The sequence below is a fragment of the Populus alba genome, chromosome 3 (genome assembly GCF_005239225.2).
Source record: "Populus alba chromosome 3, ASM523922v2, whole genome shotgun sequence".
NCBI classification, from domain to species: domain Eukaryota; kingdom Viridiplantae; phylum Streptophyta; class Magnoliopsida; order Malpighiales; family Salicaceae; genus Populus; species Populus alba.
Genome location: NC_133286.1, coordinates 3,349,618 through 3,376,820, shown reverse-complemented (window position 1 = coordinate 3,376,820; position 27,203 = coordinate 3,349,618). Strand labels below are relative to the sequence as shown.

The following is a 27,203-nucleotide window of genomic DNA, read 5'->3' as shown; positions in this document are numbered from 1 at the left end:
GAAATAGATTTGTGGTCTTGTGTGCATACGTTGTTTGCCCGTAAGCCACCTTGTTCTCATCAGCGTTACAGGCATAGGCACGTATGAGTGATTGTGCATTTACCCAGCCAATAGACAAAGGACAGCTAGAGCATAGAAGGAAACATTTATTCTTGTTTTGGTGAAATCGTTTAATCGGTTCCGAACTAGTGACTTTTTACGATTTCATCTAATTTTAACATTTCATTTATTTTCAGTTTTTTCAAACAATTCAGCACATAAAGCATGTTTTGACTCGTAAAATTATATGATTTTACGAGTTAAAAAATAATTTTAACAACCTTGATTGAATTGATTGTATAAGCTGATTAATGAGATGATAAAAAAAAAATACAATGAAGGTAAATGTTTTTTTTTTAAATAGCAAAGTTAACCTAAAAAAAAACCCATAGAAAACATGTAATTAGATTAAAAAAAAAAAAAAAACTCGAGTTGAGCAAACCTGAGGATGCATGATAAACATGTAAGCCTGATAATAAGAGGTGAGCAAACTCGAGTTAACTCTAAAAACCTGTAGTTCTGGTAATGAGACTGAAATAACTTGATAAATAATCTATTTAAAACCGAATAATTTCGACAACCTTACATGTGACCTAAGTGACCAGGGGCCTAGACCAGACCGTGTTTCAACAAAAATAAAAGGGGATTGACCTAGTCTAATGTGATAAAAAAATAGAGTTGACTCGTAACCTAACTAGTCGTGGACAAACCTATTAAAACCCTTTGATCTTTTTTTTTTCTTTCATTTTCTTTTTAAAATGATGTAATTTTTATATGTTTATAAAAGGGGTTGACCCAGGTCAAACAACCTTACTCGGGTCAACCCACTTGACTTATGACAAACATCTTGCCTCAAATTGACCCCTAGATCGGGTATAAAATCCATGACATAGATAACTTTAAAAGCAATACCACGGGTTATCACACTAGAAGTGTTGTACATGACAAAACCGAAAAGTCAAACTCTTAACAAATCAAGTGTTGAATGATAAAACTGGAAGGAAAATAAATTAAAAATGAAAGAATTTAAAATAAAATTTAGCAATTAAAAGAATAAGGGTGAAAATAAAATAAATAAATAAATTAGAAGGCATGGAAAAGTATTTGATTTGAGTTTAAATTGAAAACAAAAAAGAAATTAACAAAATTAAAAAATTAAAAGTATGAGGACTAAATTAGAAAAAAAAACTTGGATTGAAGAATGAAATTGAAAACCACCAAAATCTTGACAAAAAGGAAAAGAAAAAAAAAGAAATTAAAAGAAGAAGGACCAAATTAAAAATATTACACATGATAAATTATAATTGAGGACTGAATTGAAAATAAAAAAAAAACTTTCACAAAATGATCAAGAAAAAGAAATTAGAATTTAAACAATAAGGATTGAATTGGAAAAAAATAAAATATACCTAATTAGAATTGAAAGATTAAATTGAAAACAAATAAAATTTTTATAAAATGATAAAAAAAGAAGAATCAAACATCAAAAGAATAAAAACTAAAACTAAAAAACCAAACAAATAAAGGAAAAACTTGTATTTTTTACGAGGAGAGAGAAAAGAATGATAAGAAAAAAATAGGTAGGTGAACTAACGACAAACAACCATACCTAAAACTAAATGCGCCGCACTTGGTGGAAGAAGAAGCGCGATACATCCAATGAGATGGCCAAAAAGCTGTTCTGTAACTACGAGGCACTGCACGTTGCGCTTCCATGCTTTTATGCATGGTTTTCATGCGTCGAGAGCTTTATTGAATAACAAGTTAATATTTAAAGAGAAAAGGATCAAATCACCCCATGTATATGAGATTCACCATAAAACATATTTGAAAAAAATTCAAATACCTTTTGGTCAATGGTTCATCTCTCCTTAACTGCAAGGGCAAAGAAGGCTTCCAATTATAAAAAGAAAAAGAAAAGGGTAAAAATACCCTTAGCCAACCGTTTTAATTTGTTTTGAAATTAGGGGCAATTAAATAATTTAAATGTTTAAAAATTAGAGAAGACATAAATACCCCCATATAATTATTAAATGACCAATGAACTGTATAAAAATATCAAAATACTCCCAGAACTAAGGCTTACCATTTTTTAAAAGTATCATTTTACTACTGCGGTGAAATAAAAAAATATGTGTATAGCTACAATGCATTTGCTTTTTTTTTTTTTTTTTTTTTTGTAACTTGTATGTTTTTGTCAATCACATAAAAAAATAGTTTTGGTTAGTTAAATAACTTTTGTTTTCTTACAATGACTTCATTTGCGTTTGAAATCTTGATTTTGAAAAAAGCTAAAATAATATTATTTTTATTTATTTATAAAAATATATATTTCATTTATTTTACAAGTAAAAACTCATATCATAACAATTTTAATCAAAAACAAATTCTTTTAAATCTATTTTCTTAAAACCATAATTAAATTAAAATTAAAAATTGTTGAGCTATAAAACTCACTTTATGCCAAAACTCATTTCTTTATAGAAAAGAGAGGAAACAGTGAGAGGTTAAATCCCTCATGAGGAAGTAACAACCAAGTACGAGGCGCTAGAGAGGAGCAAATCCACATCCAAGATTTGTGCTGAGACGACAACGTCAAGATGTATGATATTTTGAAAGCTTAGGACAAATGAGGGATGGATTTTGCTAGCCATGACTTGGATGGATGAAAATAATATTTTTTTAAATTTTAAAAATTATTTTTGATATTGGTTCATTAAAACAAATTAAAATATAAAAAATATTAATTTGAAATAAAAAAATTCAATTCAATTTTTTTTTTAAAATATTTTTGAAACTAAAAAAAAGAGAGGATCAAAATCCTCCCCATAAATAAAAAGGAAAGGAGTTGATGCATGCATACATCTTCTGATAGAAAAGAAAGGAACCGAGGAAGGATAGGAGAGATTCCTCAAATTTTTTTTTTTTTTTTTGATGATTTCTAATCTTTTCATTGTGTGAATTCACTCCTATCTTTTCTTTCCTTTTTTATATATAATTTGTAATGATTTCAATTTGAACGGATTAACTCTTGTCAAACAATTAAGTTATAAATAAAAGCAGTTATTTATTTACAGAAATAAAAATATTATTTTTATTGGGAAGGTCATCATTTTCAGGCATTTTAAAAAATAAAGAGGGCATTAAGATTCAAGTAAATCCGGCAACTTCCATCACAAATGCATAAAGAGCACATGCATTTTTGTCAGAAAAATAAAATAAACAGACAGCATACCCGCTTTGTTTCGAAACAAATGGCCACCGCAAAATAGATAACAAAAAAAAAAATGCAATTTATATTTTAAAAATTATTTTCATCTTTCAAAGGATAATATTTTCTAATTCTATATCCCTTTAGCATTGTAATTAAAAAAAAAACTAAAGCTGCTCAGTAAATCCCTGTACATTGTGTCTGATATCACTGTGGACTCCTGTGCTTTTTTTTACTGTGGATTCAAAGTATCGAGTCTTATTTTCATTAGTTTTTTAAACTAAGGCTCCGTTTGTTTGCAGGAAAGTGGTTTCCTTTTGGAAAATGAATTCCGGGGAAAGTGAATTCCTGGAAAGTGAATTCCGGGAAAGTATTTTCCGATGTTTGGTAGTGTTATGGAAAATGAACTGGAAAACACTTTCCAGTGTTTGGTTGTGTTATGGAAAATGAACTGGAAAATAATTTAATATTGAATTAATTTTTTTTTCAAGTTTATCTAATATATATAAAATATTTAATCACTTACAATTGTCATAACCCAATTTTGACCTTTTTTATTTTTATTATTTAAAAAAAATAATAAAAAATAAAAATAAAATAAATGAAGGATGAATTAAAATTTGGGTTAAGGGCAACATGATTGGAAGTTTAAAAATTTAATTAAACTCTTGAGTAGGTTAATTAATTTAAATCAAGGGTTTAATTGGAAATTGATTTAATTAAATTTTAGATTATTTTAATTAATGAAATCAAGAGTTTAATTAAAGAATTAAGGACTTAATTAATCAAAAACCCGGGACTTAAATAAAATAACCTTTGCATTTTAATTCACTGCTACAGTAGCAATGAATTATAATTCGCTGCTACAGTAACTGTGAACTGTAGCAGTGAATTATAATTCGCCATCTCTGCATTTTAATTCACTGCTACAGTAGCAGTGAATTATAATTCGCTGCTACAGTAGCAGTGAAACTGTAGAAGTGAATTATAATTCGCTGTTAAGTGAATTATAATTCACTTGCATGCCAAAGGAAAGTGTTTTCCTTTCTTTAACCGAAGGAAAACACTTTCCTTTCTCAAAGCAGTGATTGTATGTTGACTGGAATTAAGTTTCCGTTGACTTACTGTTTCAGTTTGTTACCAAACATGGGAAAGTAAGGAAAACGAATTCCAGGAATTCGTTTTCCTTGAAACAAACAGAGCATAAAGCTGTCTAATATCACTATGGACTACTGTGCTTTTTTTAATTGTGGATTTAAAGTACTGAGTCTTATTTTAATCTTCATTAGTTTTGGTAGATACGTGGCAAGCTCCTTGCTATATTTCCAATCTCTTTCTATTTGCAGCAGAGTATTTTCATTAATTTTAGTGACTACGTGGCAAGCTCCCATATTTCCCATCTCTTTCTTTTTGACCATATTTCCCATCTTTTTCTTTTTGCAGCAGAGAACGCGTGTTTGTAGTCAAGCTCCCATATTTCCCATCTCTTTCTTTTTGCAGCAGAGAACGCGTGTTTGTAGTTTCGGATCCACTTAGCAAGCACCACTGTGCCGTCCTTTTATCTTCCAACCCCCCTTTTACCTCCCAACCCATAACCGTCAATGTTCTGATTTGCTTCTTTGAGCTTTTTTTTTTTTTTTTTTTCATTAGTGGCTTTTCTCAAGAGAAGAAACGTTTGTGTTAGCTAAGCTGTGAGTTTAGATGGGTTTTGGCTTAGCTTGGCTTGGGTTCTTGGTGAGGCTTTGATTTTTTTAGATTGTTGACTGTTGCAGCGTTTGGGGTGTCTGATTTTTTAAAATTGTTTGGTGTTGCAAGATTTGACGTGGGTGTTATAGGATTTGGAGCCTCTTATTTTTTATAATCGGTGGGTATTGCGTGATTTGGTATTAAATAAATGTGGTTGTACCAGGTTGCCAGCTGGTTGTGTAGGAGGGTATTGTTCTGGTTCTGTTGGATTGGACGTGTTTGGCTTATGGGAGATAAGGTTTTTTTTTCCTCTGCTCTGATTTCGTAGGTTTGTAATTATAATTTATATACTGTTTGTTTGATTTTGGGGATTTTTTAGGTGGTTTGTGCTTTGCTCTGGTTTGGTTAGATTTTTTATTGTGATTTCTTTACTGTTTGCTTAAATCCAGGGATTTTTTTATTAAAAAAAATAAAACTGCTCAGTGAATTTTGTGCTCTGCTCTACTTTGGTTATTTCTGATTGTGTGCTTAAATCCAGGGATTTTTTATTAAAAAATTAATAAAACTTTTTGGGGATTTTTTAGGTGGTTTGTGCTCTGCTTTGGTTTGGTTAGATTTTTTATTGTGATTTCTTTACTGTTTGCTTAAATCCAGGGATTTTTTTATTAAAAAAAAATAAAACTGCTCAGTGAATTTTGTGCTATGCTCTACTTTGGTTAGATTTCTGATTGTGTGCTTAAATCCAGGGATTTTTTTATTAAAAAAATAATAAAACTGCTAAATGAATTTTTTATGTGGATTCTAACTGTGGTTGTGTGGGGCATTCATCCTTTTGTTGTACTATTTTCTTTTCTTTGCATCATAGGTGTCGTCTCTTTCTTTTAGAGGTGCAGGGTGTGTATATAATGGCATTCAAAATGTATGTTTTGTTTCTTGGTTCACTTTTAGAGCTTTTGGTGCCTTTATTGATCTGTCTTTGCTTGCTTTGTTTTTTAGTTGCATTCTTCGATTGTCAAGGGTTGATGGTGGTTATTTAAACTCATTTTTTTTGTTGCTGTTAGGGACCTTGGGCTTTTTGTTTGGTGGGAAATTGCAGCAGTGGTTGCTGTTCTACAATTGGAAAAAAACTTTGTGCTTGCCAGGTTTGTTGCCTGTATGTTGGCATTGTCTTTGTGTTTTATCAAATTCAATTAGTTTTTTTTTTTCATTTTTTAGAGCTAGGTTTATGTTTTGGTGACAATGGAGCATGCATTTTGTGATATATTCGAGAGGTTTGTAATGTTGTTTTGCTCTTGCATGCCTCTATTATTATGTATGTGTTAGCTGCCTGTTTTGTTTTAGGTTTGCAGGTTGTTTAAGTGTTTGTTTTGGGGTTGGTTGGTCTGTGTAGATGCTTTGTTTCTTTTGTGTTTGTTTGGGTTTTGGAATTATAGGCTGGTATGAAAAAAAAAAATTGTTCTAGAGGTTTTGAGGTATTGATTGTCCTTGCAAATACAAGGAACTGTTTTGCTATCTTGGGGATTTAACATGGTTATTGGTTTTGTTTTCCTTAATTTACCAGTCTTTATGGTTGGTTGTAGGTTGTTTGATTCTATTTTGGGTTGAAGAAAACAATAGTGTGCTTGGCTTGGGTTCAAATTTTAATTTTATTATGTCTCTGTTGAGACTTTTGGTTTTTTGTTTTTGTTTTTGTAGGCTTTTTATTTTAAGGGATTCTATTGGGTTGATTGGTCCCTGTTGATGCTTTGTTTCTTTTGTGCCTGTTTTGCAGCTAGTTATTGGACCTTCGTTCCTTTTATTTTGTTTCATTTCATCGGCTTGGTTACTGCTGCTGTGCTTGGATTTGTTAGGGTCCCTATGCTGTCCAGGTTAGTTGTTTATGGCCTTTCAATGTCTTTTTCTTTGCTTGGTTCCTGTTTGAGTACTCTATTTTATTTTTGCACTTTGTTGTTGTTTGGTCTGTTAAAAAATATGAATTCTCTTCCGAAATTGTTAAGCCTTTTTGGGTTTGTTGTTGGTTGCATGTTTCTGGTTCTTTGTATCAAATTGTACTCGCATTTTAGTTTTATTGTGTCTTTGTTAGGGCTTTGGTTTCTTCTTTTTCGGGGCTAGCACTGCTTTTTTTTTTTCTTCTATTGGGGTTGTTGGCTTGAGCTGTGTTTCAGCTGCTTGACATTGATGATACTTTATTTCTTTTTGCCTATTTTACACTTGGTGGTTACGGTGCTCTTTGCCTTTGTTTTGATAAATTTTCATTGTCTTCGTTGCTATTGTTGTGCCTTGGTTTGTTGAGGCTCCTGTGTGTTTTATTGGTTTTTTTTTAGAACTTAAATGTTGTTTTTGTGATTGGAGAGCATGATTTGAATTCTGGATTTATAAAGACCTTTTAAATTGTTTGGCAGCATGTCTTGGTTCCCTAATCTTTCTAGGTTTCAATTGCTTGAAGTTTGTCTTTTTCTTTTTATTTTTTGCTATTGCTGTGTTACTGAGGCGCTGGTTTGCCATGTTTTTTTTTTCCAGCTTGCGTTTTGCATCTGCCAGTGTTCAAAGTTTTAAATCTTCTGTTGGGGACAGTTCATAACTGAAGGCGTTCTTTTGGTGTTTGGATGTGCATCGACGTCATCACTTAGCTGGTTTGTTTACATTGCCTTTCATGTATTTCATTAATCATATAGTTCATGAGGTGTGAACACACAAGAGCCTGGAATTTCCTTAAGCACCTTATAATAGACTAGATCATTATATTGTTGTGTATATATAAGAATTTTCCACTCATTTTTATTGTGTAGCAAAAAGGAACAACAACAACTAAGTTTCAATCCATAACTTAATTATATGGTTGTTATGTGTTTTCTTGGATTTATATTTTGCTATTATTTGGATGCTTGATACTGGTTTTGGTTTTGGTTCTGTTGGGATATTTCATGGCGATTTCTTGCTACATGTTGATTTTGAGTTGGATTTGTTGGTTTTATAAAATTTTTGGATGTTCTTGAATTTTTTCCACGTTCATAAAAGCACCTCAATGCATGCATGGATTGCGTTTCAATCCTGTAATGTAACTGCTCTTAAAGGAAAAAGAAAAGTAATTGTGTTGAGTTGCTCTAAAATTTCAAGTGCTGGAAAAATTAAAGAACAGTGAATGGCTAGACATAACTTAAAGCTTTCTGATATTTCAAGTGCTGGAAAAATTATGGGACAATGATTGGCTAGACATAACTTAAAGCTTAAGTTTTTGGGCTGGGTGAACCTCTTTAAAAATGATTTTTATATCAATTTTTTCTCATAATCTCACCATTTTTATATTAAATCAATGCCTCAAAAATTTTATATTAATGAAGTATTAGAGATATATTGAAATAAAGGTTTAAAAAAACAAATACATTAAAGATATTCTTTGTTTGAATGATAGATTGAGACTGGGGTATTCTTTTGCTTTGCTGGAAAATATATGCTTGCTGTTGTGTTTTTTTTAAAAAAAGATGTTGCTTGAACTCATGCTTAGTGATATATGTGTTTTAAAAAAGAGCTGATTGAACTCATGTTAGAAGTTATCTAAAGAGATACATTCCATAATAAAAGATGCTTAAAAATAAGAGATAAGAAGATTTTTCCATTTGAATGTCAATTGCTAGGTTAACTAATGAAATAATTAAGCCAATCAAGGTTATTACTTCTATGCTTGGAAACAGTGAATTCAATTGTTTATTGGTTTGACATGGTTATCTAAGATGCTACAGGTTGAGTGAAGAATTTTTGACATGTTGTTTTATTTTCCCTTGGCCTTTGAATTAAATTATATATAATTAGCAATTGAACACATGATTTGTGCCTAAAATGTTTTACAACTTTATGCTTAATCATTATTGTTTTGTTGGGTTTTATTTTCTCTCAACGAATATACATTACTCAGATCAAGATCTTTCAATTTAATTACATATGATTGTTGGCTACGTTTGTTTTCAACAACACTTGCATAAAGAAAATTCTCTTTCTGAAATTATGTTGTTAATTCCCATGATTTTAATCAATTTCAGTTGCATGTGATTGGTGGCTGAATTGTTGCTTTGAAGTGGATTGCATGTAATTTATTTAGTATTGCCTTTGTTTATTTCAACAACTTCTACTCACTTTCTTTATGTTGCATTTGCTCCTTTCCGTTGCAACAACTATTATTTTTTCAGCGAACTGAACACATTTTTCATCATTATTTGCTTTTAATTTTTATAATCAAATATCCTTTTCAATTGTTGTTATTGTCTTTAAAGTTCAAATTCCCTTGGTGACTTTCTATTTTTCATCGAATGTTACAGGCATGTTATTTCAATTGGTGTTTAACTATCTTCAGGTTGCAGGAAGCTGAAACACTACATTTTTCCTGTCTCACTCCAGTTATAGGTACATTTTTATTTTCAAACTTGACCTGTTTTTTCCCTGCAACTTTATCACTGTATTTTTCTTTTCCATCATGTGCTTGCTTTATTATGAATTAATTTAGATTTTTTCATATGTTCAGGTTTCCTTTATTTCATGATTAACTTTTTTATTCTTCTTCTTTCATCAGTAATTTGCTTTTTATTGTTTTCCATTGAAATTTTCAATTTTAACCATATTATTAAAATTGGCTTGATTGGAAAATTAGAAATCATTTCCTTACGATTTAATTTTAATTAGATTTCGAATTAAATTATAGATAAGTGACAGTTGAATTATGACTTTAGATTTGATTGCATGTAATGTGGTTGAAATGGTAGACAAAATTATGGTTAACCATTTTTTTTTGTTCTATTTTCTCCACAACAATATAAATTGCTCATGTCAAGGCTTTTTCATTCAATTACATATAATGACTAGCTAATTTTGTTTTCAACAATGCTTGCATTAAGAAAATTTCTTTTGTTAAAATTATATTGTTACTTCCTATAATTTTAATTTGAACATGTAATGGTGGCTGAATTAATGCTTTTAATTAAATTGCATATAATTAGTGGCTAAATTAGTTTACAACAAGAATTTGGTGAGAAAAAAGTTTGTTCATTTCATAGCACCTCTGTTTATTGCAATAAGTTCCACTGACTTTCTTTATTTGGTTGCATTTCCTTCTTTTTATTGCAATAGCTCTAAATTGTGCAGCACAATGAACACATTTTTCACTTTGAATTGAATTGCATATAATTTGTGGTTAAATTGGTTTACAATAAGAATTTGGTGAGAAAAAAAAAGTTCATTTCGTACCACCTCTGTTTATTGCAACAAATGCCACACTTTTTTTATTATTGCATTTGCTTCTTTCCATTGCAACAACTCTTAATTTTGCAGCATAATGAACATGTTTTTTTCTAATTGTTTGCTTGCGATTTTTGTAGTCACATGTATTTTTTTTTATTGTTGTTATTGTCCACCTCTCAAATTCAAGTTTGCTTCATGACTTTCTATTTTTGACCATTTATTGCTGGCATGTTATTTCAATTGTTGTTCAACTATCTCCACGTTGCAGGAAGCTAAAACACTACATTTTTCCTTTCTCATTGGAGCTATAGGTGCACCTTTATTTTCAAATTTGGCCTTCTTTTTCCATGCTTTCTTTGTTGCTATATTTTTCTTTTCCATTCTATGCTTCATTTTTTTCAAATCAATGCTACTTTTGTCATGCGTTCATGTTTCCTCTATTTCATGATTAGGTTTTCTGTTTGATTTCTTATTCTTTCATGGAATTTTTATTTCTTTTCCATTTATATTCTCAATTCTAACCATGTTATTAAAATTGTCTTGATTGTCTATTTTTGACCATTTAAATTTATCTTTTGACTTTTAGAATCGACGACTTTATGACAAGCAAACGACAAAGATTACAACCATTCCATGATGTACCTGTTGTTTCTTCACCATACAACTCAACAATCTATATTTATAGTGAAGAAAATTTAGGTGAAATTTTTTTTCCATTAACGCAAGCAACACCATACAACTCTGATCATCTAATCAGTGATCACTCGCTTTTACATACAACTGATGATGGTGCATCGTGTTCTACTTCCTTACAAGCAAATTGTTCAATCTCGAATAATAGTACTTCTTCATCGATAGCATCAACAAGTCAGGCACATTTTGCATATGGATTGACCATCAATGAAAATATCAATAACAATACTAGCTTTGAGACTAGCACCACACAGGGACCAATTGTTTATCTAACCCTATTGGGTGGCCAATCTGAATACCAAAAAAAAAAAAGAAAAAGTGAGTTTACCTTGAAATTTCCCCAGCTCTCATTTGTTTTTTTTTTTATAATATATATATATACCTTATATCATCCATGTTCTTTTTTTTCATTATCTTTCATTTTATTTGTAATTTCTAGGGGAAACATGTGAGTATATTGACTTTGGTGATAAGACTTTTACATGTCGCCATTGTAACGCGCTTTTTTGGCTCCAAGAACATCTTGCACGTTCATCCAAAAAGAATCCATCTTTCTCACTTTGTTGCCTTAATGGTCGAGTTTCCCTTCCAACTATGCAACCAACTCCTCCAATTCTTGATTTTCTTCTTGATCCCAGCAATGGCTCTGCCTCAAAAAAATTTCGGGACAATATACGAGCTTATAACTCTATGTTTGCTTTCACATCAATGGGTGCAAAGATTGATACTTCTGTTAATGATCAACCAGCTCCATATGTGTTTAAGATAAGCAGTCATTGTCATCATTTAATGGGCTCCCTCTTACCTGTTGATGGAGAATCACCAAAGTTTGCACAGCTCTATGTGTTTGACACTGCTCATGAAGTTGCAAATAGACTTTTACCATTTACAAGAGGCTCCAAATCATCATCTCTGGATGAGAATATTGTTGTGGATCTTTTAAGAATGCTTGATGAAACAAACGAGCTTGCCAAATTGTTTCGCAAAGCTAGAGACAAAACTCAAAATATTCAATCTATTGATTATAAACTTCGCTTGCTTGGAAAACGAAACCATGATTCACGCCAATATGATGATCCTACATCAAATGACATTGGTGGATTGGTTGTTGGAGATATTGGAGATTTTTTCTCGGAACGAGATATAATTATTGAATCCTTTTCAGGTTCTTTAAAAAGGATCTCAAAATTACATCCAAAATTCATGGCATTACAATATCCCCTTTTGTTTCCTTATGGTGAAGATGGCTACTCCTATAATATTATGTTTGTTAACCAAGGACATGAAAAAACAAGGAAAAGGTCAAGAGTTCCGATGCGAGCTTATTATGCTTACCTTATCAATGAAAGGCCTGGGTGCGATAATTCCATCATTAAAGGAGGTCGTTTGTACCAACAATTCTTGGTCGATGCATTTGTTAATGTTGAAGAAGATCGTCTTGATTATATCAGAGCTAATAAAAAAGATTTGCGTTCAGAAATTTATAAAGGTATCCATGAAGCTGTGCTTAATAGGGATGTTGAAGGTTTCTCAACTGGGAAAATCATTGTTCCATCTTCTTTAACTGGTAGCCCACGTTATATGATCAATAATTACCAGGATGCAATGGCTATATGTAGAGCCTATGGGAATCCTGACCTATCTATTACATTCACATGTAATGTTAATTGGCCTGAGATACGAAGGGAGCTTACAAAAGGTCGAATATACAAACATGAAGACAAGCTTGATATCATTACACGTGTTTTTAGATCAAAGGTTATTGATATGTTAGCCTTCATATAATCAGGCAAGCCTTTTGGTCAGATAATTGCAGGTGCCTTATCTTTTATCTCATTTCTTCTAAACATTACAACTTTCTATTCTTATTAGGATTGTTTGGCTTAGTTTTCTTTTTATTTTGTAGATGTTTGTGCAATTGAATTTCAAAAGAGGGGTTTGCCACACACTCATATATTAATTTGGCTACACTCAAATTTTAAATGTCGTACACCTGAAGATGTTGATTCCATTGTTTCAGCTGAAATCCCTGACAAACTTACAGATCCAAAATGCTATGAAATTGTTTCAAGATTCATGATGCATGGTCCATGTGGTCTTGCAAATCCAAAATCTCAGTGTATGAACGAGGGAGTTTGCTCAAAAAGATTCCCAAAAAAATTCAAGACACATACTGTTTTTTAATGATAATGGCTTTGTTTTATTACAGGCGTCATGATCTTTAAAGACAATTTTGTTATAAAAAATGGCATTCAGCTCAACAACAGATATGTTGTTCCATATAATAGAGAACTCTTATTACGATATAATGCCCACATAAATATTGAGATCTGTTGTCAGTCAATGTTAATTAAGTATCTTTTTAAGTACGTAAGCAAGGGATCTGACAGATGTAGAGTTGTTGTTGAAAAAGATCGTGCTGATGAGATCCATACGTATATGAATTGTCGTTTTATATGCCCATATGAAGCGGTCTGGCATCTTCTACAATTTCCAATACATTCAAGATCACCTCCTGTTGAGCGACTTCAAATCCATTTGCCATTGCATCAAAATGTTGTTTACTCAGGAAATGAAAGTCTACCATCAATACTTCAAAAACCAGGTATTGAAAAAACAATGCTCACAGAATGGTTCACACGTAATAGAATTGATCATGAAGCACGCCAGCTTTACTACTCAGAATTTCCATATAAATATGTTTGGGATGCTGGTAAAAAAGAATGGATTCCAAGATCAAAAGGTTTTAGTCTTGGTCGATTAACATATGTTCACCCTGCCTCAGGAGAGCTTTATTTTCTAAGACTACTCCTTAACCATTTCAGAGGAGCATTGAGCTTTGACTATCTAAAAAATGTTTCAGGTATTGTGCATCCAACATTTCAACTTGCTTGCAAGACCTTGGGACTTTTAGGGGATGATAAAGAATGGGAAGCCGTCTTTTGTGAGGCTATGGCTACATGCAACATCTCCTCAAAATTAGGAATCTCTTTGTCAGTGTTGTTTCTTTTTATGTGATGTTGCTGAATCCAGAAGTTTTTGCTCAATAAATTTTGGCGCTCAATGTATGATGATATTATCACCCGTTTCAAATCCAGTTTTGCCATGCCTAATCTTAAATTATTCGATGATGAGCTTAAAAACTATGTTCTATATGAGCTTGAGCTTCTTTTCAATGTTGCTGGCACATCTCTTGAAAAGCAGAAGCTTCCAATGCTTGATGGGGGTTTATTGTCAGAAATAAAGAATAAACTTTTGAGAGAAGAGCTTAACTACGATATTGCAGATCTTATATGTCAACATTCATCAGCTTTCCCACAACTCAATCAATGTCAACTAAATGTTTATGATTGTGTTGTTAAATCTGTCCTTGAAAAAAGACAAGAATTAATTTTTGTTCATAGCCATGGAGGAACTGGGAAAACATTTTTGTGGCATACAATAATCAATCGGTTGAGATCAGATGGTTTGATTGTCCTTGCTGTTGCATCATTGGGAATTGCATCACTTTTGCTTCCTGGTGGTCATACAGCTCATTCAAGATTTAAGATCCCTCTTACTGTTTCTGATACTTCATCATGCGAGATTAAGAAAAAAACCGATCTTGCACGACTTCTACAAATGACCTCTCTAATTGTATGGGATGAGGCTCCAATGAATAATCGGTGTTGCTTTGAAGCATTAGACCGCTCGCTTCGTGATGTCCTAACAAATGGTAATGACTTGCCCAATGATAAACCATTCGGTGGAAAATCAATTTTATTAGGAGGAGATTTCAGGCAGATTTTACCTGTTATTCCCGGAGGAACAAAGGAAGACATTGTTCATGCATCTCTTTGCAGCTCTAATTTGTGGTCTAAATTTAAAGTTCTCACTCTTACAGAGAATATGAGGCTATCATCCAATGGACTTTCAAATGATCAAAAGAAAGAACTTGCTATTTTTGCCAACTGGATTCTTGCAATTGGTGATGGAACTCAACATGATGTTTTATTCCCTGATGATTATGATGCATCCATGATTAAAATACCACAAGATCTTTTGCTTGAACCTGGATCTAACTCTATATTGGCAATTGTTTCAGCAGTGTATCCCTCTATTCGTGATATCGATATTGATCCATGCTATTTTAGAGAGAGAGCAATTGTAACTCCAAGAAATGCTACAGTTTCTGAGATCAATGATTTTATCTTAAACATGTTGCCAGGAATGAAGCGAATTTACCTAAGTACTGATACTGTTTGCAAAACATCGAGCGATGGTGATAATGCAGATATTTTGTATCCCGTTGAATTTATCAATCAACTTGAGTTCAATGGAGTGCCATCCCACACAATTTCCTTGAGAATTGGCACACCAATAATGCTTTTACGCAATCTTAATTTATCAGCTGGTTTATGTAACGGAACAAGACTTATTGTTACGCAACTTGCTGAGAGGGTCATAAAAGCTCAAATAATAACAAGCTCTTTTATTGGCAATCGTGTATTTATTCCCAGGATTGTTTTTCCAATAAATGATGCAAAATGTCCATTCACAATTAAACGAAGACAATTTCCTATAAGACCGTGTTATGCTATGACAATAAATAAAAGTCAAGGACAATCATTGAAAGTTGTCGGGGTTTTTCTCAAGGATCAAGTTTTCACTCATGGACAATTGTATGTTGCTCTTTCACAGGTTACATCAAGACAAGGACTGAAGATTATCACATGCGATGCTGAAGGAAATCATTCAATCTATGTGAAAAACATTGTGTATAAAGATGTTCTTAGCTCCTTATCAGTATCTTGATCTCTCAGAAGCACATGTTATTTTTTTGTCAATCTTTTGCTCCCTGTCTTTTTTTCTTTTCTAAGGTGATGCTTTTTACAAAAGAAAAAATTATTCGTTTTATCATTTTTAATTTGGACATGTTTCCATTTGTTGTTTTTCCCCATTCATTTTGAATTAAATATTTGCAATACATGTCATTCTTTTTATTAATATTAGCTCTGCTATTTTTATCATTGCTCCTAATATTTTTTTTTATTAATCATTTGCAGGACAATGGCAATACCTATAAAAGAGATTAGAAAATACAACTTCTACCCTTCATTACGAGCTAGGGCCTGTCGAGTTTGGATTGCTAAATTTAATGGTCAGCCAAGCAGTTTTAATTGTGTTTTTGTTGACAATCAGGTATAATTTATCATGAAAATATAACCACTAATGAATCTTATTTTCTATATATTTAAATGTTTGAATAATGCATGTCCACTCATTTATGAATATTTTCTTTACTTTGGCAATTTAACTTTTTTTTACATAACCAGAGGTACTTATTTGCTCTTAAGATTCCCTATGGAAAACCAAGTTTCCTTTCCTTTTTAATTTATTACTATAGAACTATAGTTAAGTTCACTACTAAACCAGCAATTGCTTATTCAACTTATGGAAAAAACTTTTCAATATTGAAATTGTTAAGAAAAACTAACATGATGAATTTTTAGCATCCATTTATGATTTACAATCAACTTTGTTTTCTGAATGCTTAAAAAACCAGACAGTCCTCAAGCATTGCATTTGCTTTATATAATCCATAGAAAATTTCATACAGCTCAAGCAAATTTCATTTATTCTATTACTTGACATAATTTAATATAAGAGTTTGAGAAATTTTACGATGCATTCACTGCTAACTACACCAATTCACCATGAAAATCTCAGTTACAATTCCATACTAGAGCCACGGTTTACCAGGTATATTATCCAATTATAAACAAGCATTGAGAAGCAACCAACAAGTATATTTATCTTTTATTCTATACATCTTTTATATGCAGCTTTCATTTATACAATGGTCTACAACAATTAATTATTATATATGTGCATCCTGCTAGAAATAATGTTTCGTCTTCACCTCAAGACATGTTTGATGACTTAGAAAATCTTGCTTCAAATTCATAGACTTTATACGTAACAACCAATTTAAACATTTTAAGAAATATTAAGACATAAAATCTCTTAAATTCATTATTAAAACCAGTCTTTCAACTTAATGTTCCAGTAGTACCAATACCTCACTTCCAATGTCATCAAAAATCTTCTTGAAATAATTTACAAAACCTTATTACATATTGCATTTAAAATTCTAAACCTTATTACATATTGCATTAAAAACTCTATTCCATTTGGTTGTTGGCATGGTGAACAATTATTTTTTTCATTCCAACGTTAATTTTTTTTTTTATATAGGGTGGAGCTATTCAAGTTGTAGCTAAAACAAGAGATCTCCCAACATTTGCAGCAACAGTTATTGAAGGAAATCACTATGAAATCAAAGGATTCTATACTTATGAAAACAGAGCAGTAAACACAGTTGCTGCCCATGATGCTGTGATTGATCTCAAATCTAACACAAAGATTACAGGCATTGAAGCTATTACACCTTCTGTTCCTGGATACTACTTTAATTTTATTGACCATGCACATATTATGACCAAGTCAAAAAGCTCCAGAATTCTTACAGGTTTACCATTTACTTCATTCATTTAGACTATTAATAAACATTTCTATTATTGAACTCAGCTTGATAACATCATTTAAAAGCATTCATTCATATTTTTTAAGATGTCCTTGGAAGACTTAAAGCATTGCAGCCACTTGAACAAGTTATGGTTCGTGGATAGACACTCGAAAATAAGAGAGAATTCATGCTTGAGAACATTCGGTGAGTTGAAAAATTAAATGCAAATTACCTTACTTTTATCAAGCTTATTGATCAAATTTGTTTTGTATTTTCTTTCAAAGTGGTGAGGAGCTTCGCATAACTCTTTGGGGTGATAGTGCTAGAGATTTTGATGGACTCGCTCTTCATAACCTGCCATCTCCTGTTATCATTGCGTTTGCTGGATTTCGTGTCACGAAATTTAAGGGTAATTTTAACTTTTATTTCTTTTTTTTCCTAAAAAATTTCTTTTAAACATTTTTATTATCATTCTGATCCAACTAATTCTCCTTTTATTTTATTACAAAAAACTCTTTTGTTCACAAGGAAAACCAAATCTTAACAGTACAGCCGCCTCTCTTTGGTACTTCAATCCAGACATACCAGAATGCTTGGCATATAAACATTTGTAAGTTATTCCAACATCAACCATCTCTCTTATGCTTTACCATTATCAATTTTTTTCTAACTAATTATTTTTTCACCATCTTTTTTAATCGATGGTACACGCAGCTTTGCACAGCTACCTGTTGAAATACAACAACTCCCTTCATCATCAAATGTTGTTTTATCGATAGAGGAACAAATCAAAGAAAATAGGAGAACAATACATGAGATTCTTTGCATGAATCCTTATGAGCACAAGGTTATTTTTTAAACCCTTTTATTATTAGCTTTGATAACGTACTTTACCTTTTTCATATAATTAGTTTTAAAAATTTCATTTAACCACACTCTTGAAACATATATTTCCTTTCCATTACCAGCATCTAAGATTCACCTGTCAAGCTTCGATTGTTGACTTTGATTTTCCCAATAGCTGGTGGTATCCAAGCTGTCCAAAATGCAACAAAAAACTTAGTGGGGGCGAAAACAATTACACATGCATGGATCATGATGCTATCACCTCTCTTCCAGTTCCATGGTAAGTCATCTAATTTCACAACTAAAGCAATATTAAGTTGTTAAATAAAAAAATCATATTCCTTTGATACATTATCATGCACTTCTTATTAATGAACATGTAATCAATTTTATATTATAGGTTTCGCTTAGAATGCATTGTTACCGATGGAGAAGATGTCACTAATTTTCTTCTATTTGGGAAAACTGCTGAGAACTTTTTTAGATCATCGGCCCACCATTATGTCTATGATAAAAAAATTATTGATCCCTCAGTTCTTCCTCCTGCCATGGCAGCAAAGTTGAACAAAAGCATGATTTTTCAGCTTCGATTTGGTACTTTCAGATCCATCACCAACAGATGTGAGGTTATCATTACTAATATCTTTGACGACAGCATAAATAAGAGCATCCATCCTCTAGAAACAGCAACTCCAGAAGCTAAATCATCTCCTACATCCAAGACATCTACTCCATTAAGCTATATGAAACAGGTTCTTAAAGCTCCATCAACTCCACAGAATACTGTCACACAACTCAGGATTGCTCCTGATTCCTTGGAGACACCACCTTGGAACATATCACCAAACAAGGAAACAAGCATAAACAGTGAAGCACGACGTGCACTTGATTTTGAAGATGCAACACAGCAGGTCAGGCAAGTTTACATTTCCCCACACTTTCTTTACATTTTTTTTTCCTTAACACGTGCTAAATTTAATGGTTCTTAACCTGTGATGGTTCTGCCTTGCATCTCTTTAACTCCTTAGGTTACAATAATCATGAAGATGAGCATAACAAAGCAATTGAAGTCCAAGGAAACCTGGGAAACATAGCTACATCTGAGACATTTGATCACTCACTTCCACCTTTGAAAAAACAACGGGCAACATCCTTATCATCCTCGAAGGTTTGATTTTTAACCTCACATTCTTATAAATCAATTTACAATTTGTCCAACATGCCTTTTATTTGTTATTTATTTTCTAATTCTATTTGTTTTTTATTATTTTACGTTTACCTATTTCTCTTCACTTCACAGCCTATAATTCATGAGTTCTTCTCTTCTTTACATGCAACAATGAGAAGAAAACATAATTATTATGTGCACACAATAAATACTTAGATAAAGAAGAAATCATTACAATTATATATGTGCATATGTTACTTAAACAATTGCAATAAATATGGTTACTTTCTTGGTGAATGCTGTAAATTATAGTCATCCCAGAGGTTGGGGAACCATGACACCAATTCCTGATACATGATATGCAAAATGAATGATCCACATTCAGGCAGGACTGCAATCCTTCTTTTAGGTGTTATAGGCTTTGAAAGCACACCATCCATGCATACACTGCATTCAATTTCATCACTATGATTTAATGCCACAAGAAACTTTTGTTTCGTTACTTCTCACATGATTTCAAATGCTCCCCTCTTTCATCTTCCCTGAAGGAATAATCACAGCAATGTGATGCTAGAGTTTTTTGAGAAAAAAGGTTTTTCCTTTTTTTTTTTTCAGTTTAGGATTTTTATTGCTTTGAAAAAGGTTTTATAATGACTACATAAACTGTATATACAATAATCTAAAAAAAAAAAAAGCATGGTCAATTTTTATATCTTGCTTCATCCACACATTTAACTTCATCTACTACACAAATGTTCACAAAATTTTCAACCTTCAATTGCATCTATAACACAAAACAAAAAAAAAAACAAAAAACATTTTTGTGAAGGCTATTTAACATGTCCAAAAAATACAAACAACAATGACTTGGATTTGTTGTCTTTACATAATTTATTTTATTGTCTTTACATTGCAGAAAAACTAGCAATTCCTCTACAAATGACTTGGATTTAGATTCCTGTAGCAAGAACATGGAGAGGAGTCTGACAACTTATTTTCACTTTTTATGTTGTTTATAACTTAATTTATATTATCATGACTACTGCCTCTGTAATTTTGATATAGTTTGGAAACAACAATGTCCTTTAAGTGCTCAACAATCTGACAGTTTATTTGCATTTTGTTGTTGTTTATAACTTTATCTATATTATCAAACATTTGATACTATACCTAGCTGCAGTTCTTTTTATCATTGCTTAGCAATTATTATTTTTCATGCATGTTATGTTTATTCGGTAAAAAACTATATTTTCATTCATAACCTAAAAGCGCCTGCAGCAAAGCGCGGGCAGTCAAGCTAGTAGTTTCTATTTTAATACAAAGAGTTCACGACAGGCAGCAGTACCTATTATTTGCATTTCCAGAAGAATCAACCAGCATGAATGAATAAACAAGGCACCAGAAAAAGCAGCTTCCAAACAAGAGAGAGGATTCCCCAATAATGGATATCAAACCCAAAGGGAAGCCATCCAATTGATGGGATGCAAATCTCCAGAAATTTGTATTAAGTTAAGAGATGCTTGCATAAATTTGCTACATCCTATCCTTGCTGCTGCAACTGAACATTAGGCTTCTAAAAACAACATCATAAAACACAACATATCTTAGCATCGGCATCGGCATCGGCATCGGCATTCACAACGAAGAAATTTCAGCTCATCTATCAAAATGAAAGATCAGTCCATGGGTCAGATCACTAGCATTAAGAACAGAGGTCGTGTCAGATCTATCAGATATCTGATTTCAGAGTCACTTTAAACCTGTACAGATTCCTCAAACAAGTAACAAAATCAGTTGCTTTAGTTTGCATTGGATGCAACCTCCTGAATTTCGTTGTACGTGCCAGTTTCCTCATTGAAGGAGTACCTAACACAAGAAACAAAGGAAAAACAATTAATCTAAGGGCCATGTACTATTGCAAATACATGCTGTAGATATCTCATTCAATGACTGCTACCAACTAAAATAGATTCCATTCATTCGAATTTAATTAACTATTAACTTAAGGTTCTACTTAATTTATGATCCAGAGGAAAGAAAGCAAGGTTCTACTTAATTTATGATCCAAAGGAAAGAAAGCGTGGAGCGCTCTCCATGTGTGATCGTTCCCCCCTTCTTCCTTACCATGGCTAGTCTTTTTGAGCAGCTTTTTTTTTTTTAACCAACAATTAAGAATTGTTTTCTCCCGACACTCCAGAGGGGAGTCAGTTTTCATCTTTCCTTTTCTTTTGGTTCAAAAGTAGGAGACAAGTCAAAATGCATTCTCCTCTACCATGCTTAGCAGAGAAGAGGAGATCCATTGGATTCTTTATTCCCCATATTCCCAATGGACATTATCATTCACCGGGGATCTGTAGATGCTACGCAGTAATAAGATAAGATAAACATAAATAGCAATGGTGAAAAGTCTGCCTAGCTATATAGCAAATCATTTGTATAAATCTCTAAGACAATCCTGGTATAAATCTCCTGCCCATCATTTCCGTAGCATAAAAGACTTTTAAACTGCACACAGCTTTAAAACTCCCCAGATTGACAAAATTAATGAGCTCAACACATCTAAAGCCTTAATTAAATATGGCTCTGATCAGGAAGAGAGGCAATGATCTAAGTTGCTCCATAAATGGAAGTGCGGGAAGTGATGGCAAGAAGTTGAACCAATCCAGCCTGAATTTCGTATCTCATGTGCTAGTACATACTAACACCTGGTACATGATCTGATTTTCTAAGCACATATCAAGTGTGAGTTGGACCCATCTGATGTCCCTCCACAATACTCTCACCTTTCCCATGTGTGGATATCAATACAAGGCAAGCAAAGAGCAACACCTAAATCATAAAGTCAGAAGTTTCTTCTAACACAAGCGAGTTACTTTAAAAGCTAATCCACAAAGGAAACCAGAGTCAAGTGAAATTAATAATATAATTGAAAGAAATTGCGAGTTAATTACCATTGCCCTGATGTTGCCTGGCAGTACAGTCCTGTAGATGGGTCATAATAATATCCCAAACTGCTGCTGTAGTAGTAACTGGCAAAGGAAATTCAATGTTAGTTTAACTTCTATGCAAACCCTAAGTGTATATAACAATATTGTGGTCATATTTTCTGCTACGCCATGTCCCTGGAAAAATCAAAAAGTGAAAGATACAAAGTGTTTACAGAATTAATGACTGGATAATTATCGCAAATTAAACTCAATTGTAAGATTGGAGCAAAAACATTGTTAGCCCGAATAACAAATCTGTAACATGATTAACTTGAATAAATCACAAGTCAAAAGCAACAAGAAGACATAAAAATTTAAGAAAATGACAAGTCAATTAAAATATGGATTATTGAAGATGTTCTTTACAAGTTAAAAAAAGTCTATGAAAAAACAATCAAAATGTTTACCCACAATGCTCTAAATTATATCAAAAGACAAATTAAAACATGTATGGGAATATCATCAAAGAGAAAAAGGCCTAATGGTGATCATCTTTAAAAATGGACAAAGAATAAAATCATAAAGGAAACAGTTGTTCGAAGTAATTGGCCACAACTATACCTAGTCTATCGAATTAGGAGTTATTTTGACAGTTCTACAAATTAATATTAGAGTGTTCTCATTGCATAGAAACATCCATTAAAAAAAAAAAACTGGTTTCTGTTATTCTGAAATGAATCAAACTCAGATAAGACCCTGTTTTATAAAGCTTAAAAAAAATTAACAACCTTCTTGTAAAACTTCTCACTCGAATATTTGGAACAGAAACAACAGCATCGCTTAGAAAGTTGGGTTGTGAATTTTGAACTAACACCACACCATTTTGGATTGTCTCTAACCATGATAATTATGGGGGGAAAATTAATGATGTAGATTGCAAAAATTCTTTTCTTCAACTTCAATAGTTGGAACATATAAAAACATTACAGCTTCAAAAGCTGGGGAATAAATTTTGCACCAATACCACATCCTAAATACTACCAAAACTATGGAAGATTATCAAGGTAGAACAAGAAAACTCGTTGCAAACAGATCAACAATACATAAAATACTATAACTATAAGAAATTCTATTGCAATTTACTTAAAAGCCTGGAAAGAGAGGGAGAGAGTACCCAGAAGTCTCGTCATAGACATAATCATTTTGCAAAGATCCAGCTGCATAACAAGCAATAAGAAACATAAGACCAAGCACGGGATGCATAACTACTTCATCCGCACAACTGACTATGCTATTACTATTTCATCCCAAAATTTCTACAATCCTCGTAGCTAATCATAAAAGCTTACCTCCAGAAATGGCATTAAGACCATCTGATGATTGCTGACTTGCAATAGCAGTGGCATTATCCTCATCATCCCCAAACATGTCAAATGCATCACCATCACAGCCTGAGATCTCTGCAGTAGATACACTTGGGATTGAAGGACCCACGTCCACATCAGAGGGAGCTGACGAGGCCGTGCCAAGACCAGTCACACCAGAGGACAAGCCCTTCTCCATGCCATTACCAGAATTCTCCAGGCCTTCACTGATGGCTGCCACCTTCCCCCTAGCTAAAGCTAATCTTTCATATCCTTCTAAAGAACATTGCAAAAAATCATTCAATAAATACTGAGAAGGAATTTCCACAGTTTAGCAAAAGTGCATGAAGAGGTGATGAAACTTTTTGCAGATAGAAGCTTTTCTAAAACTCTTCATCCTGAAATCACAACTCATAACATGTATAGACAACACATTGTTGTGGTATATTAATTAGTTGACCATCTGAAAAATATCCAATGACAATCCAACTAAGACAACACAAATAGTTGCATATTATATGACACACCACATAACAATATCCTGATTCTTCTATTCAAAAGTAGAACTGGAATGGAGTATCACTGGTAACATAAATAAGGACAAGGAAAACTATCATATAATGTCCCAACCTGCCTCACGCTTGAAAACCTCTTGCTTGTCGTGATATACATCTGCATGGTGGATGATTAAATCAGTGTGTGTGGCCAAAACTATGGAGAGCAGGGGGGCTCAACGAACAAAAACGATGACCAAATGGACATCATAAATACTCAGGCATACTTTTACCTTCAATGAAATCTTAAGAAAGAGCTAAAATAAAAAGAAACACTTAACTGTACTCGCCATGATCCAACAGCTTGTTGGCATCTTCAGTTAGCTGGTCAAACAGAAGTTGTGTCTCAGTGGACATCTTCTCCTTGCTCTTATTTGATCTTCCTTTCAACCTTCTCAAAGCTTGCAAAACCTGTCAACAAAAGGACCCCTACGCTAATTAATTCTCATCTTTTCTTCCTTAACACTCAGTTCTCCATACACACCAAACACAAAGTACTTATTTTTCATCTACAATATTTCCAAAGAAAATTTATTTTGCATGAAACAAACAGCGAGTCAATTATAAATTTCTCTCTCCTTGACAGCATCATTCAAAAATCCAGTAGCACTAAGAAATTTATAGATTATTTTAATTTAATTCAACTATAAATTTGTGATATACCAGTTTATCTAGTAATTCTAATCACATATGATTCTATATCTATTTGGATACCTATTTCTTATTTTTCTTGGATTCGTTAGGATTTTGGTGTCTATATAAAACAAAACCTATTTTATGTAGTAATTCTGGATTTGATAATGGTATAAAACAAAACCTATTCTATGTAATAATTCTGGCTTTAATAAGAGAAATTGAGTAACTATGGTTTAGGTTGATTCCTGCAAAGAGAGCATCCCTCTCTTTTCTCTAGATATTATTATATTCCTTTCTTCTTCCAAAATCTTCTTGCTACAGTCATCTTGGGTTACTACTCACAGATATCAACTCCAATTTCTTCTAAAACAAGACCTTTATCAACTCTACTTCTCTAAACTCAAACCCATAAAAAAATCCCTAATTCTACAAACCTCTGCCTCAGCACAAGCAAAAAACCTTAATGGTACAAATTCATAGTTAGCCTGCATGAATTTCTTATTGAAACCTAGATAACCATCTTGCATTACTCTCAAATAAACAATTAACCATATGCAACTCTAAGCATGGACTTCAGGTTCAATATATCTAAGCTTTTGATAATACCATGTCCTTGCACAGCAGTTACAGTATAACACTTATCCATGGCATATTGCAAATCAAGTCGAACAATTCTAATACAGTATCTTCCTCAGTGCATTATGTTGAATGTGATTAAACTACACTATAGAACATAAAAGCACAGTACTAAGAAATGCTAAGTTAGCCAGCATAGCAACTTAAAAATGCATGTTCTACTCTTAATTCAAGAACAATTGCTGTAAGCACTATAAAAACTTCCTTATTCGAGTTGCTTCTTAGTTGGAAAAAGGTCCAAAAATACAACAAGACAGAAAGAGACTTAACAAGACAGGCACTTCATCAGCTAAAGTCCAACAAATAAAACAACAAACTACTTAAAAAAGCTAAGACAATCCATGAATTAAGCTTCAGTCAAGTTTACCGTTTCTCCCGGCTCAAGCAAGTTGGCAATCCGGCTCTTCATCATTCCAATTTCTTCAGAAGATAGGTCACGGCCATCATCTTTCTCATCATCTTCATTAATACTTGCCACAGAGGTTTTTCCAACATATCTTTCATGAACTTGAACACTATCCAGCCACGCATCCTGCAATGAACCCACGCACAAGGATTATAAACACCGCTTTTTTAATCTTAAGCAAGAATGCAGTCAGCCAGTAAGACAAAGTTGCTTAACCTTGATTTCATTTTCATTTATATATTCCACGAAATTTCCCTCAGCATCAAAATAACCTTCTTCTCTCTCTCTCTCGAGATTAAACGGTTCTATCTGAATCCCATCTTCCACGAAATTCTCATTTTCCTGCAGAAACAAAACCCCTCATCATCAGCTATACATCCCCTCCCCCCCCGAAAATTTAACCAAAAAATTGAAAACGAAACAAGTCGTAACCCCAACCCCCAACCCTAACCCTAACGCTACCTCATAAGCGACTTCAGCAGCAGAGGCATCATTAATATGTCCACTAAAACCTTCATCGGTGATCAGATTGCGAAGCATCGCACGCTCCTTGGCTGCGAGACGAGGATCCTTCAAGTCACTTGGACCTTCTTCTTCAGCTTTGCCCCTGTCAACTCTTTCATCCACACTCTTCACCTTCTTCCCTTTAGGAAATCTAACCTTCTTCTGCCTACAAATTAAAAAAAAAAAAAAAATCATTAGCTGAAAATTTGAATAAGGAAATAAAAGAAAAATAGTGGAATTACTTGTTGGATTTGTCATCGTCTTCAATGTCTTCAAGGAACGGGCGCTTTCGCTTGCCCTCCATTCTTCGCAAAATTTTACGAGTTGCTCTGTGAGAGAAACAGGTTTATGAAGGATAATGGACTTCGCTTGCCGCCTATCGATCGGGCCAAGGCTGGAGCAGTGTCGTCGCACTAATATTTGGGTGGGGGCAAACCTGTGGTTACGTAGTACGATTATTTTTTTAAATATTTTTTATTTAAAAATATATTAAAATAATATTTTTATTTTTTAAATTTTATTTTTGATATTATCTAAAAACACAAAAAAATTAAAAAAAATAATAATTTTTTTTAATACAAAAACAAATGAACTGGTATGTTAATGAAATTTCACTAAAAGTAATATAAAATTTCCCCATTTAATTAAATTACTGGGATAAAAACCAATTTAAAATTAATAAGATTAATTTTTTTATTAAAAAAGTTATAATTTTAAATAGAAATTGATAAAAAAAAAATATACTCCCTTTTGTTTTAAAACAGAAATCCAACCAATCAAATTAAAAAACCTTATA

General features: G+C 32.6%; 3 protein-coding genes across 3 annotated transcripts; 2 read left to right on the top strand and 1 right to left on the bottom strand.

The window, feature by feature from the left end:
- The first annotated feature begins 11,452 nt into the window (after positions 1-11,452).
- Positions 11,453-15,652, top strand: LOC118029316 (uncharacterized). Its single transcript, XM_035033182.1, has 4 exons — positions 11,453-12,515; positions 12,879-12,977; positions 13,068-13,795; positions 13,892-15,652. Exons 1-4 carry the CDS (start codon positions 11,453-11,455, stop codon positions 15,650-15,652), a joined length of 3,651 nt encoding a protein of 1,216 aa, XP_034889073.1.
- Positions 15,653-15,906: 254 nt separating this feature from the next.
- On the top strand, positions 15,907-19,380 carry LOC118029307 (uncharacterized). Its single transcript, XM_073408292.1, has 8 exons — positions 15,907-16,039; positions 17,096-17,369; positions 17,471-17,570; positions 17,651-17,775; positions 17,895-17,976; positions 18,081-18,213; positions 18,335-18,492; positions 18,613-19,380. Exons 3-8 carry the CDS (start codon positions 17,554-17,556, stop codon positions 19,199-19,201), a joined length of 1,104 nt encoding a protein of 367 aa, XP_073264393.1. The 5' UTR covers positions 15,907-16,039; positions 17,096-17,369; positions 17,471-17,553; the 3' UTR covers positions 19,202-19,380.
- A 1,383-nt stretch (positions 19,381-20,763) lies between these two features.
- Positions 20,764-26,836, bottom strand: LOC118029174 (uncharacterized). Its single transcript, XM_035032998.2, has 11 exons — positions 26,650-26,836; positions 26,366-26,573; positions 26,120-26,245; positions 25,865-26,029; positions 24,507-24,636; positions 24,302-24,343; positions 23,657-23,947; positions 23,482-23,524; positions 22,332-22,409; positions 21,141-21,246; positions 20,764-21,040 (listed from the first exon to the last, which is right to left on the bottom strand). Exons 1-10 carry the CDS (start codon positions 26,709-26,711, stop codon positions 21,180-21,182), a joined length of 1,212 nt encoding a protein of 403 aa, XP_034888889.1. The 5' UTR covers positions 26,712-26,836; the 3' UTR covers positions 20,764-21,040; positions 21,141-21,179.
- Positions 26,837-27,203: the final 367 nt, after the last annotated feature.

Excerpts from the sequence above, each read along its gene's own strand:
- LOC118029316 (XM_035033182.1), top strand. The coding sequence starts at position 11,453 with ATGCAACCAACTCCTCCAATTCTTGATTTTCTTCTTGATCCCAGCAAT. Across the intron at positions 12,516-12,878 it reads CCTATCTATTACATTCACAT|CTGAAATCCCTGACAAACTT; the intron begins GTAATGTTAATT and ends CCATTGTTTCAG. Across the intron at positions 13,796-13,891 it reads ATGATAAAGAATGGGAAGCC|AAGTTTTTGCTCAATAAATT; the intron begins GTCTTTTGTGAG and ends TGCTGAATCCAG.
- LOC118029307 (XM_073408292.1), top strand. Across the intron at positions 17,977-18,080 it reads TGCTTGGCATATAAACATTT|CTTTGCACAGCTACCTGTTG; the intron begins GTAAGTTATTCC and ends TGGTACACGCAG. Across the intron at positions 18,214-18,334 it reads TGAATCCTTATGAGCACAAG|CATCTAAGATTCACCTGTCA; the intron begins GTTATTTTTTAA and ends TTCCATTACCAG.
- LOC118029174 (XM_035032998.2), bottom strand. The coding sequence starts at position 26,711 with ATGGAGGGCAAGCGAAAGCGCCCGTTCCTTGAAGACATTGAAGACGAT. Across the intron at positions 26,246-26,365 it reads CTGCTGAAGTCGCTTATGAG|GAAAATGAGAATTTCGTGGA; the intron begins GTAGCGTTAGGG and ends TTGTTTCTGCAG. Across the intron at positions 22,410-23,481 it reads GTCTATGACGAGACTTCTGG|TTACTACTACAGCAGCAGTT; the intron begins GTACTCTCTCCC and ends TTCCTTTGCCAG.